Source organism: Myotis myotis, unplaced genomic scaffold, assembly GCF_014108235.1.
Source record: "Myotis myotis isolate mMyoMyo1 unplaced genomic scaffold, mMyoMyo1.p scaffold_m19_p_9, whole genome shotgun sequence".
NCBI lineage: Eukaryota > Metazoa > Chordata > Mammalia > Chiroptera > Vespertilionidae > Myotis > Myotis myotis.
In genome coordinates this window covers 49,753,536-49,766,691 of record NW_023416401.1, presented here as the reverse complement: position 1 = coordinate 49,766,691, position 13,156 = coordinate 49,753,536, and the positions used below count along the sequence as shown (strand labels likewise).

General features: G+C 48.1%; 1 protein-coding gene across 3 annotated transcripts in view; it reads left to right on the top strand.

Annotated features, from left to right (window-relative positions):
• PHLPP1 (PH domain and leucine rich repeat protein phosphatase 1) overlaps positions 1-13,156 on the top strand; it is a 244,125-nt gene that overhangs the window by 199,555 nt on the left and 31,414 nt on the right. For 2 of the 3 annotated variants that reach the window (XM_036322518.1, XM_036322517.1), the window contains 2 exons: positions 556-784; positions 3,579-5,703. In XM_036322518.1, coding sequence (XP_036178411.1) covers positions 556-784; positions 3,579-4,730 — 1,381 coding nt within the window. In that variant the 3' untranslated portion in view covers positions 4,731-5,703. Of the gene's footprint in view, positions 1-555; positions 785-3,578; positions 5,704-13,156 lie in introns of those variants that run through there. The other variant, XM_036322519.1, reaches the window with a different exon arrangement.

Genomic DNA, 13,156 nt, shown 5'->3' with positions numbered 1-13,156 from the left:
ATGTTCTAGAATTGGCAGCAAGTCTACACCATCTAGAGCAAGAACATGGACGGCCCAATATGTCAGAGCTCCTCCAAGTAAACATCTGTATTGCAGGGGGAGAAGGTGGTCAGGTGCTTTTGAGGTTTTTGTGTCAGTGGATGTGGTGTTTGCACCTGCTCCTATTGAAGTGGTCCCTGCAGAGTTCCCCTCCTGTGAGCAGAGGGGGTTTAGAGAGGGGTGGGAGGGTTTTCAGTGGTCATTGGCCGCTGTCTCTGGAGTGTGCTGACGTGGGGGTAGCAGACTGGACACAGCCACACAAGGGCCCTTTACTTGCACATTAGCTCTGGAGCTTTAGTGCAAAGGGACGCTTTGCCCCAGTTGTGAGCAGACCCCTCTGTGTGGGTGTGTATGTCGATTCCACAGGCTCTTTTCCTCTGAGGAGTTGGGCGGCGCCTGCTTTGGTGAGAGCCTGACTTGAGCCCCCAGGTTCTGTTTCCTCCTTGCCCTGTTGAATTAGCAAGATTGACACAGACAGGCTGTGTTGGGTTTTTACGCCCTCTTTTTGGATTCCAGGAAACTTGGAACTGCTGGCCAGAAACTTGGAGGTGCTGCTGTCCTTTGTCACATCAAGCATGACCCTGTGGACCCAGGAGGATCCTTCACCTTGACCTCTGCCAATGTGGGCAAGTGCCAGACGGTCCTCTGTCGGAACGGGAAGCCGCTGCCTCTGTCCAGGTCATATGTCATGAGCTGTGAGGAAGAGCTGAGGAGGATTAAGCAGCACAAGGCCATTATCACGGAGGTGAGGAGAGAGCCACTTTCCTCGGGTGGTGGGAAGACAGGGCCGGGGTCTGCAGAAGCCAATTCCGAAACCCTGGTGTCACATAGCAAGTTCTTTTGTAGGATAGGTGTGAAGACATTATCCCGTATAGAATAATAAACTGTTTATTGTTGGCCTCTCTGTGTCGGGCTGTGCCAGGTGTTCCGTGGCGCTGTCCCATCTGGTCCTCATGGGAAATACTGGTTTGCTTGGTGGTGAGGGCTCCACCTCTAAGATCACACTGTTGGTATCCCTGTCCTCGCTTTGGGGCTGGTGGCGGTGACCTTCAAACCTTCATCAAAGCCTCAGTTTCCTCATCTGTAAAGTGGGAACAGTAGTATATCTGTCCTGTAGGCTACTATATCTGTGGAAATGAACTCACTGGTACTTTGGGTCATACCTCCTGTTCCATCTGAGGAAGGCAGTGAGTGCTTTTCAGCCAGGGACCTTTTTTTCCCAATGGGACATTTCTCAATGCCTAGACACATTTTTGTTGTCACAACTGAGTCAGAGAGTGCTTAGGGCAAGTAGAGGCAGGGATGCTGCTAAACATCCTACAGTATACAGGGCAGCACTGCAACAAAGAATTGCTTGGCCCAACATGTCAGTAGTGCCCCTGTTGAGAAAAGTTGACATAAGTCAGTCTGCATTATAGCAAGATTTGTTACAGCACAACTTCCACATGGGCATTAGCAGCCCAGCCCCACTCACCCACTCATCATAACAGTATTATCACCTGGTGGGCCTGACATATGACGGGGATACAGACGTGACCCTGCAGATACCCATCTGCCACAGAAGGTGTCCAGTCTGTATTGTTGAAAAACCCACAGGCCTTGTTTAACCGGGTAGACAATTCAGTAGAGATGAGTCTGTAGGGTCCGGACAGGCTCTGATAAGAACCATGAGGAAGATAGAAAAGATTTGGGATCCACTGTGAGACTCTAGAAATGAGTCTGTGGGTTGGTTTTAGTTCCCTGTCTGCCTGTCTGGGAGCAGAGAGAATTAAAGTAGATCATAGACACTCTCTCAGGCAACAGAGACAGTCTAAGATGGGACAGATGTAATTGAATTAAACACTCAACATTACACCATGCAAAGATTAACAATTTCTGCTGCATAAATGCCTCGCAGTTTGTGCTTCAGAACTTTTCTCTTATTTTCCCTGCCTCTTCTCACTTTTTAAAAAAGATACATATATTTTTTTATTGTTGATAGTATTACAGATGCCTCCCATTTTCCCACCCTTCTCCTCCCAGCCCCTACTCACCCTCCACCCCCAGGTCTTCACCACCCTATTTCCTCCTCACTTTTGTCTGCATTGCTGATTTTGTTACTTCTCTACCTTGAGGCACACTCACCAAACACACACATGCACACACAGGTGCACACAGACATAAGACCATTGGTCCTGATGGGGGCAAGATCTAAAGCAGGGGTCCTCAAACTTTTTAAACAGGGGGCCAGTTCACTGTCCCTCAGACCATTGGAGGGCCGGACTATAGTTTAAAAAAAAACTATGAACAAATTCCTATGCACACTGCACATTTCTTATTTTGAAGTAAAAAAAAAACAAAACGGAAACAAATACAATATTTGTATTTGCATGTGGCCCGCGGGCCGTAGTTTGAGGACCCCTGATCTAAAGGATTGGGCAGAACAGCAAGGGTAATTTCTGGCCAATTCCACACTTCAGGGAGCAAAGAATTATATCAATAGAGTCGAGGGAGCTGAAAATTGTGCTTGAAGCCTCATTTTGGTAATTTTCCTTCTAAGAACTCTGCCTGCTCATGAGAGTATCGTGGTGGGATTGTGTGTGGAGTTGTAGAAGGCACCCCTAGAACACCAATCAAACACCTCACAAAATCCCACACAAAGGAAGGAGGTAGGGTTGGGAAGGAAACGGCCATTCTTTGGAAGAAACAGCAGCTTTAGGGGACCATCTCTGTTACCTCGTCCTAGACACACACACACAGCTGAAAGTTGTATTTGTCATCCTGAAGCTTCCCTGGCAAAGTTAAAAATAGGGTCATGGAGAGGCACGTTGTGGACCTGAGACCCTCAAACATTAATAAAGAACTAAGTTGTGCACCGGGGTCACCCCTTCCTCCCCTCTAGTTTCAGAGTAAAGGTCTTTAACCGGCAAATGGTATGAAACTTTGGCTCATGATTTAAATGGCATGAACCCAAGTGATCTGAAGCCGAGGGACTTTGTCTTCTCCCTTTGCCATCAGCAAAGTGAGTTCTCAGAAGTGATGGGAACTGGCCCTTCTCCCTCGGCATCTGCCTCTCTCCGGTGTGGGCATTCTGACCTAGTGAGTCACACCGAGATTCTCCCCCGTTATTTTTTTACCTTCGTAAGTGTAAAGCAGTGTCTCCTGGGGCCCTGTGGTTGCTGGACTGCTGGAGAGGAATGTAAGGCGTGGGGCATTATTTTGACCGGACTTGCTGTGTCTGCTCAGGACTGGCTTGTTTCAGAAAGCCCTTTCCTGTGGCTACAGAAGCATCCCAAGGTGCTGTGACAGGTGCTGTGACAGGCTAGATCGCGGTTTGCTAGAGCCCAGTGTGAACGTGGTCCCTCTTGCCCCTCCTGTTTCTGCCCTGCCCAGGCCACTGCCCTGGTTTCTGATGAGATGGATACTGGCCACTCATCAGAGGGAGAGCAGTCCTTCCCTTGGGCACACACAGTGCTCTCTCGGGGGTCTCCAGGCAGGAGACCCAGGGAAGCTGCCACGTGGGCTCCGTGTTAATGTCTGCTTGGAAACCCTTCTTCCAGGACGGCAAGGTGAACGGAGTGACCGAGTCCACGCGCATCCTGGGCTACACCTTCCTCCACCCCAGCGTGGTGCCGCGGCCCCATGTGCAGTCCGTGGCCCTGACGCCCCAGGACGAGTTCTTCATCCTGGGCAGCAAGGGGCTATGGGACAGCCTGTCCATCGAGGAGGCCGTGGGGGCCGTGCGCAACGTGCCCGATGCCCTGGCTGCCGCCAAGAAGCTGTGCACCCTGGCCCAGAGCTACGGCTGCCGTGACAGCCTCAGCGCCGTGGTGGTGCAGCTCAGCGTCACTGAGGACAGCTTCTGCTGCTGCGACCTGGGCGCGGGCGGAGCCGGCCCACCGCCCAGCCCGGGCATCTTCCCGCCCTCGGTCAGCATGGTGATCAAGGACCGGCCGTCGGACGGGCTGGGTGTGCCATCGTCCAGCAGCGGCATGGCCTCCGAGATCAGCAGTGAGCTGTCCACCTCCGAGATGAGCAGCGAGGTGGGCTCCACAGCCTCGGACGAGCCCCCGCCCGGGGCCTTGAGCGAGAGCGGCCCCGCCTACTCCGGCGAGCAGCGCTGCCTGCTGCACCCCGCCTGCCTGTCCAGCGCCTTCCAGCGCCAACTGTCCAGCGCCACCTTCTCCAGCGCCTTCTCTGACAATGGTCTGGACAGCGACGACGAAGAGCCCATCGAGGGCGTCTTCAGCAACGGCAGCCGGGTGGAGGTGGAGGTGGACATCCACTGCGGTCGCGCCAAGGACAGGGACAAGCAGCAGCACCTGCTGCAGGTGCCAGCCGAGGCCAGTGACGAGGGCATCGTCATCAGCGCCAACGAGGACGAGCCTGGGCTGCCCAGGAAGGTGGACTTCGCCAGCATGGGGACCATTGGGCGTCGGAGGGCTAACGGCTCCGTGGCGCCCCAGGAAAGGAGCCACAACGTGATAGAAGTGGCCACGGAAGCGCCTCTCCGCAAGCCTGGAGGCTACTTTGCGGCCCCGGCCCAGCCAGATCCCGAGGATCAGTTCATCATACCGCCCGAGCTGGAGGAGGAGGTCAAGGAGATCATGAAGCACCACCAGCAGCAGCAGCCGCCCGCGCAGCTCCCCCTGCAGCCGCCGCGGCAGTGCCCCGCCGACCCACTGCCGGACTACTGCGACACACCGCTATGACCCGCCGGCGCCGCTTAATAAACTAACCAAGAAAGACGGAGTTGCAAGAGTCTCCCAGGCTCGCATTAAACCAGGGGTTTACTCCACGCCCTTCTCCCAGACTCTCTCCCAACCTGTCTTTGCAGCTAGTCTGTAGGTTCTTCCTGTTGGTGATTTTTAAAATAATTACCACTTTTCTTCTAGTGATGCTTTACCAATATGATTTAAATTTGTTAACTTCTTTTCCTAACATATCAGATGTGTAAAGACAAAGAACAAAAGGTTTAATATATTACAGAGAAACAGTTAATGATAATGTAATATTTTTTAAAATGGCTTTTTATTGTTTTGTTTGTTTGGAAGGCAGGGCAGGTTGCCAGTGCTCAATGATTTAATAATATTGTAATTCTGGGGGGAAAGGCTTTTTTTTTTGTCTTGAAAATGATAGACATTTGTAGAATATGGAGACTAACTCCTAGGAGTTGCTTTACTCTGTCAGGTGACTTAAGTCACTGGGATTCACTAATTTTCTCTGAGAGAACAGTTGATTGAGAAATTTCTATTGTAAATAGCTCCGTGTTGTATAGTGATGCTTCAGATGTTTTGTAGTTTTGGCATAAGGACACAGCCTAAACAACTGACTCTTCCCTCCCTCCCCTTCTGAGGAGCCTTCCCGCCCACACTCACCTAATCCACATTAGTTCATTCGATGATGAGGCTGAGCAACGAAGAGCATTTCCATTCAAACAAGGTGCCTCTTAGGCCACTGGAAAGGAGCCTGCACCCAGGGGCCTCTGAGCCTTTCCCGTCCTCTCTTGCCTACCCAGCCTCTTCACTTTGCAGGCACTTTCTAATTGTGTTCCTTTCTGCTGCCACAGTCAGCATGATTGTAGAGTCCAGTTAGACCATTGACATACCAGCAGTTACATTAAAGCCGAATGCACAGATGAACATGTCATAATTTTTGTTACAATAAATGCAAAATTTACAAGTATTGCACTCATCTACTTTTGTCTCAGCAGCCAGATGTGTCTTGCAGACAGTCATAATAGCTTGGATTTGGAGTTACCAGATATTTCTGCCTTTGGGGTTTTGTTTGTTTTTTGGAAGGGAAAAACACCCAACGGGACATGGACCTTGTGACTAACAACAGAAATAGTTGATCTTGCAGCCCTTCTATTTCTTGTTATTACGAAGGCTAGGTGTTATAAAGGAAGTAGATCGAGGTTGCATAGAGGAGATCCCTGGAAAACCTCCCACAAAGCCACACCCATTTTCAATTCTTTCAGGGGCCCTTAAGCATAAGAATAGGTTAATATACCTTTATTTGAATAGTGAAAATCAGAAGCTGGTGGGCTCACTCTCTAGCACTAGGACAAATCACCTGAGTGCAGTAGAGTCCAGTGGGAAATCCAGTATTCCTAGCTGACCACTGGCCCCATTTACAGACTGTAGCCCCCGACCCTGCACCTTGTGGACCACGTGTTGGTCTTCTCTGTCTCACGTGAACCAGCTTCCCAGAGGACTGTCTCCTCTTCCTTCTTCAGGTCTGCCCTTAAGTGAAACCTGGATAGTTTAGTAACAGGACAATTTGTATTTCTCAACTTGTGGACTTGGTGGTGGGCTGTCTGTCCCTTTGCTTGGTGGTCAGATCTGTGACCTGGCCGTGTCTTGGTACTGTCCATACTTTATTACGTGTCAGGATACGTGCATGTCATGCTCTTTGAAAACTGCTAAGGCCATGAAAGAAGGTAATTTCATCCCAGTACGGGACAGTGACCAATGGACTAGACTGTAAACAGTTCAGGCCCAGGCTGAGCTCTTTGCTCTAGACTGTCAGCCAAACCGTCTTAGGCTGGCTGTTACCTGCACCTTGCCTTCCTCGGTCTTTGCCCTGCTCCAGGTGGGTAGGAGCAGGCTTGGGAGGCGCTGAGTTTCATACCAGTGAAGACCTGGGCTGGTGTCTGAGATCCACAGTTCTGAAACCCCCTTGGGCCAGGTTCATTGTTGCCTTAGGTGACCCAGACCATCTGTGGATTTCTCTGCAACTCCCTTCCAGAGGGGTCAGCATTTGCTGCCCTGATTGTGCTCAACTGAGGCAGCAGCAAATGGGACCATCAGGTGTCCTGTGGAGACCTCCCTCATTTCCTACCTTCTGGGCTGACATGGAAGACTGGGCACAGCTTGTGCTGGTTTTTCCCACAGCCCACCAGTTCAGTCGGTGCTTGCTTCTGTTTATTGTATCATTAAGTCACAGTAAGCACAACTACATGTAATGTACTGTGGAGGTAAAGGACAAAACTTTGCCCTTTGGAGCTTGGAGTAAATAGGCATGTGGATGAAGAGACAACAGGAGCCTGTTAAGTGGCCAAAGAGGCAGAGCCATACTAATAGTCTCCTTGCTCTTGCCTGGGAGCCTCCCAGGCATTTTCTAACAAAGAGTTTCTTTTCACTTCTCATCACGGTGGCATCTGATAATATATATAAACTGGGAAGTGCTTACTACTTAAAGGTCCCCAAAGCCAAGGAATCTCCAGAGTGAATATGAGGCAGAAGGGCATCTCTGCCTGTTGGGAGGGGAAGGAAGAGGTTGGAACAGAAGCTTTTAGAAGCTCTGAGAGGGTTTGCAGCTTTGCTAGTAGACTCAGCCCCAATTGAAGAACCTAGAAGTTGTTAGGTGTCACATCAACCACGTGTGTCCACAGAATTGTAACTTTGAAGAGAGCACTAGAATCAGTCTGGGAGCCAGGACTCACAACCTGTCTGAAGTCCATAGTCTGGTCTTCAATCCCCTGGTTTCTCTCGATTGCTTTTGTCACAGCACCACCTGCTGGTGAGGTTAGACTGTGGATGGAAATGGCCTTAATGCTTGTTCCTCCTTCATCCTCTAGGCTTCCAGAAGAAACATTTATGTTACTTACTTTCCTAGACACATGAATGCAAATCCAGCACTATTCAGGAGGTAGAAAATTTTAATTAAACTATTGTTTTTGCACCTGTGGAAGTCTGCTTTGTTAGGTGGGACAATGGATGACCACTGTTTCCTGTGATGCACACTGTTTTCCCATGGGAAATTGACATGCAAACATGTAAAGAGGTGTAACTGGCATCATAGCATTGACCTGGGAGTCAGTATCCCCAACATTCATCCAATTCCCCATGCCCCAGGGTGAGAAATACATAAAAATCCATAATGTCCTGGCACTGCCCAGTGAACATTTCCCATTTGGTCATGTGACTCCCATGCAGACACTCATAGGAGGCATTGTGAATTATTCCCAACCACCAGGATATAGAATTCTTGTGAAGTGTGGGGGTTGTGGTATCTACCCTACCTACCTCCCCAGTGATAAACCAGGTCATGCCTTGGAGGTAATCTGTGGATAACAAAGCCTTACTTAAGTGGAAGTATTTTTGTCATTGTTGTAAGTGAAGCATTAAGGATGGCTAGAAAGAAAATAACTGGGAACACAACAAAAGTACCTTTTTAAATTAAAAACAGAGAAATAGCTATTGAATTCTTATGAGAGAGATACAGTAATAGCAGAGAAAATAGCTTTTTCTCATTTCTTGCCATTGAGTTTTATTTTTCAATTCAGCCCCAATTTTCCATAGCTTTAGGTGCTTCATGATCCATAGCTTTTGTGCAAATGGGTCTCTGCAAACTTTGTTCTATTTCACTATTGTCATTCATTTGAAAGATGACTTTAAAGTTTTTTTATTCCCCACCACCAAAATACCAAAGTTGCAACCAAGGCCTTAATTTGGAAAGAACATTGCCTGATCACTAAATGAAAGGTCTTGAGGGTGACGGGGACGGGGAAGAACCCTACATATTGTCCCCTGCCTTCTAGAAAACTAAGGTTGAACCCTTGACAGGAGTAGATGGGCAATGGATCACCGAGACTGCCTTCCATCTTCTGGGCTGTGTCATAATGCCGTTTCCCTGCCCTGAATTGAAGTGCCCAAAACAAACACTGCTTTTGTTGGGCTCTGGTTCATTAGTGCCTTCCTTTTATTCCAGACTAGAAACACAGTGTTCTATCCTGTTCAAAGGGGGGAACAGCAAAACACTCGGAGAATTTTCTCCCATCTGCTTATGACTATAACTCCTCCATTATCATACCTCTCTTTCTCTAAAGACGTGGCAGTAAAACGTTTCAAACTGAAAATTCAAGTACTTTCTACTCATTATGATTTCTTAGATCTTAGTCTAATGGACTTGTACTTTCCCCTAATTACTAATCTTATCTATTGAAAGAATTGAAATAGCAACTAAGGTAAATTTTCCAAATGTTGCACCTCCAGATGTTGACTTTCCTTGCGCTCACTTGGAGGTCATTTGCTTTTCTGAGTCTTAAGAAAACTGTTCCACAATTAGCATATGGAGGTTCTTAAATCAGTAGAAATTGCCCTGCAAGCCAGGGATAGATCATGCACACGAAATATTTTGTTTTATGATCTATAATACATTTTTTAAGAACTACTTGAATATTCCTTTTCCTAGAACATGTCAGTGGGTTAAAAAGAGCTCATTGGAATGTGTGTCACGTTCCTGCCTCCCTAAGCACAACCAGCCATACCTTTTCCTTAGGAGCAGTGACACTGAAACCACCATCTCTCACAGGTAAACCCATTAGGATGTTTTTTCCTAGAAACTTTATTAGGCATGCATTACAATGCTGCCTGCATATCATTTGCATATAATTTTTATGTCAACATTCTATGACGACTCCACTCTTCAGACATCATTGTATTGGGTTTTGTCCTATGCTTTCTCCATCACTCGAAGGGATGAGCTGGTGTGTGTCGGGAAAGAGGGCAACGGGCGGAACGGTGAACCTACCTGTGTTACCGGAGCACTCTGCCTTTGCTGCCCCCTCAATCTAGGCTGAGCATCAGAGGGTGGAAATGACCTCGAGAGGTTACCGAGTGCCTGCTTCTATGGAATCCAAGCTGTGTCGCTCTGCTGAGTGGTTTTTTGTTTCTTCCTCCTGGAGCTCCAAAAATAGAGGCTCCTTAACTTCCTTCATAAACCGCCCAGCACCTGCATGAACAAGTTGAGTATCCACTCTCTGCAGAAGTGTTGGGGTGGGCGGAGTGCAGTGAGATGAATAAAAAAACATATGACAATCCACCATGGAGACACATATAACTAAGAATGCAGGGGGCTGGGGGAAGGCTCAGGATGTAGACTGGCACCCAGTCTGAGATGGCCAATGGGCCAACCCCAAGTTCAGAATTCTCTAACTCCCAGCCCTGTGTGTGGTCATTGAGAATCAGTGTTGTGTGAAGTTCTTCCTGTCACCCAGTGGCCTTCAAATTTGTCTGTCTATGACTTCCTGAGGGACAACACCGGCTTCCCACCTCCAATGAAGACTGGCTTCCCACCTCCCATGTTGACCACTCCCCGCTGCCTCCTGGACACCTCCCTCCCAGGACTCCTGCAAGCCTGACGCTGGCAGAACCTGTCATCTGTCACCAAGTCCTGTCAGTTCTGCTTCCTGAACCTTCCTAATGGAGGAGAGAGACAATGAATAAACGTTTTTTAGATGAACATGATTACTTCAGAAAATAGAAGGAGGGTTATGGGATCAAGAGTGATATTTAAGAAGACAGACCCTGCCGAAACCGGTTTGGCTCAGTGGATAGAGCGTCGGCCTGCGGACTGAAAGGTCCCAGGTTTGATTCCGGTCGAGGGCATGTACCTGGGTTGCGGGCACATCCCCAGTGGGAGATGTGCAGGAGGCAGCTGATCGATGTTTCTCTCTCATTGATGTTTCTGACTATCTCTCTCCCTTCCTCTCTGTGAAAAATCAATAAAATATATTAAAAAAAAAAAGAAGACAGACCCTAGAGCAGCCGTGGCCAAACTACGGCCCGTGGGCCGTATCCGGCCCGTTTGAAACAAATAAAACTAAAAAAAAAAAAAGACCGTACCCTTTTATGTAATGAGGTTTACTTCGAATTTATATTAGTTCACACAAACACTCCATCCATGCTTTTGTTCCGGCCCTCCGGTCCAGTTTAAGAACCCATTGTGGCCCTCGAGTCAAAAAGTTTGCCCACCCCTGCCCTAGAGGAAGAGAATCTCAAGCAGAGGACCTGCAAGCGCACAGCCCCCCCAAGGGAGGGGATACGGGGGAGGGTGGGAGGAGGACATCCCTCCTCTTGCCCCTGGTTCTGAGCCAATGAGGAAATAAGACAGAGACTAGCAGCAGGGGCCGAAAGGTCACCTTTATTACTTAAAGCTGACAGTGGAGAATGGTAAGTGGGCTTCCGATTATTGAACCCCATCATCAGCCAGACTCGCCCTGCAGCAAGCGCCTGAGGTAGACCTCCTTGCTCTGGAGCAGAGAGCACTCCCTGAAGGTGCAGCTGAAAATGGGTTTCTGAGAGAAAGGGGAGGTGCAAGGCTATGCAAGTGTATCTTTTCTCTCCCAGGGGCGGGTCCACAGCTGGAAGGAGATCCTCCCGCTGCAAGCTTGGCCAGCTCACGGAGGTCTGTGTGGTGAGAGCTCAGTGACCCCCGACAAGAGGGTGTGAAATGATGCCACAGATGTAGACCAAGGCCAGCTGGCACAGGCTGGGGCAAGGCAGGTGCTTACTAAATGGTTTTTCATGTTTCCTCTCCCCTCTGAGTCCCCTAGCCCCTGAACACACAGCTCTGTGGCTCTCACCATGACATCTGTGTCCTGTTCATTCATTTGGGGGGTGAGAGGTGGGGCTGATTGTAATCATACAATAAATGCACCATAAATATCTACCCAACAATGTATGCAAACACCAATTCAGCCTGATTTCAAATATTTGGAAACCCTGTCTCCGTAAGTCCTTTCACACTTGTCAAATTTGGTGTCCAGGTTTTTTTATTTGGAGTTTATGACTGTGACAGAGATTGGAGGAATTGTCTGTGCCTGAGGTAGGACTGGCTAGGTGACTTTTGAGCAGCATATGGACTCCTATGTTTAGTGTACAGGTAGTCACTCTCCCCCAAGCTCCTAAGACTAAGGACTGTCAGCAGGGGTGGAAAGTGGTTCTTACTGGGTAAGATTATCATTGACACCTTCCAAGAGACTAACCATGGATTGGCCATGCCCTGTGTCAGTCATTGTCAGCTCATCCTATGAGGTGTGTGCATCTTCCACTTCCTGACATGGACAAGGGAAAAAGGTTTTTAAGACAGGACTGAAATCAAGGCTTCCTCAGGGAGTCTTTTGACATGTGAACTCATTTATTTATTTCCTTCCCCTCTTTCCATTTTGCATTGGTTTTCCCAGCGAGATTAGGACAAGAAATTTAAGCCAGCCATGTGCTAACTGATGTGCAGTTCTCTCTGACAGAGTAATAACCAGAGCTATTCGTTTTCAAATGTCTCATATTCAACAAAATATCATTTTCCTCCCTGGAGTGATTAATAGGACTTGTTTAATTCAGTTATTGGCAGTGGCTGAAAGACAGCATGGAGAACTATGGTGTCATATGTCTGCAGAGACGACCTTCCCTCTGTGTGCAAATTAACTTCCCTTGCTGTTTGAGTCCTGCTGTTGAACGCCATACAACATGGGAACAGGTAGGAGACTGAGTCATTTCCAGTTGTTTAGGTAGACTAAAAATTGGTTGCATATTCACAATTTCCTCTGCCTCAACTTAATAAATGTAGTTATTTGGAGCTGTGGAAAATGTCCTATTAAACTAGCCCACCTTGTACTCCAGGATATGCTAATGACTGTGAATGACTTTGACTGTGGTTAGGCACTTCATGTATCCCTCTTTCAAATCGTGTATGAGGCCCAGCCGGCATGGCTCAGTGGTTGAGCATTGACCTATGAACTAGGCGGTCACAGTTCGATTCCCAGTCAGGGCATATGCCTGGATGCGGTCTTGATCCTCAGTGTGAGGCGTGCAGGAGGCAGCTGATCAATGATTTCTTCTCATCGTTGATAGTTCTCTCTTCTTCTCTGAAATCAATAAAAATACATATTTTTTAAAAATTGTGTATGGGCCCCAGGACAGGCCATCATTTCATGGACTCCATGATCAATGAGTATCAAGTACATGTGGGGGAGGAAGAGACTTTTCTCTACCTTCAAAGTGCCTTTGGCTGGTCTCATCATCACATCTGCAGGAGACTGATTGACAAGAGACTATGGCCAAATTCAGTTACACACGATGATAGCAGGTGTTTGGTAAGTAAAACTTTGCCCTGCCATAGAGTTAAGTCCAAAAAGGTTATCTCTGATGATTCTTATTATAGGTAAGACCCCTAATTCAAGTTCTTCTAGGTAGTTGTGTGTGGGTTGGGGGTGGTTTCTTTTGAGCCCATGAGGTCTCCGTTGCCTTTAACTCAAAATCATCTGCACAGCACAAGGTACATCTTGGGTGACTCATTCTGAACCTCCCCAGAAATATCCAACAAGTGGAAAATGCGGTCCAGATAAGTAGCT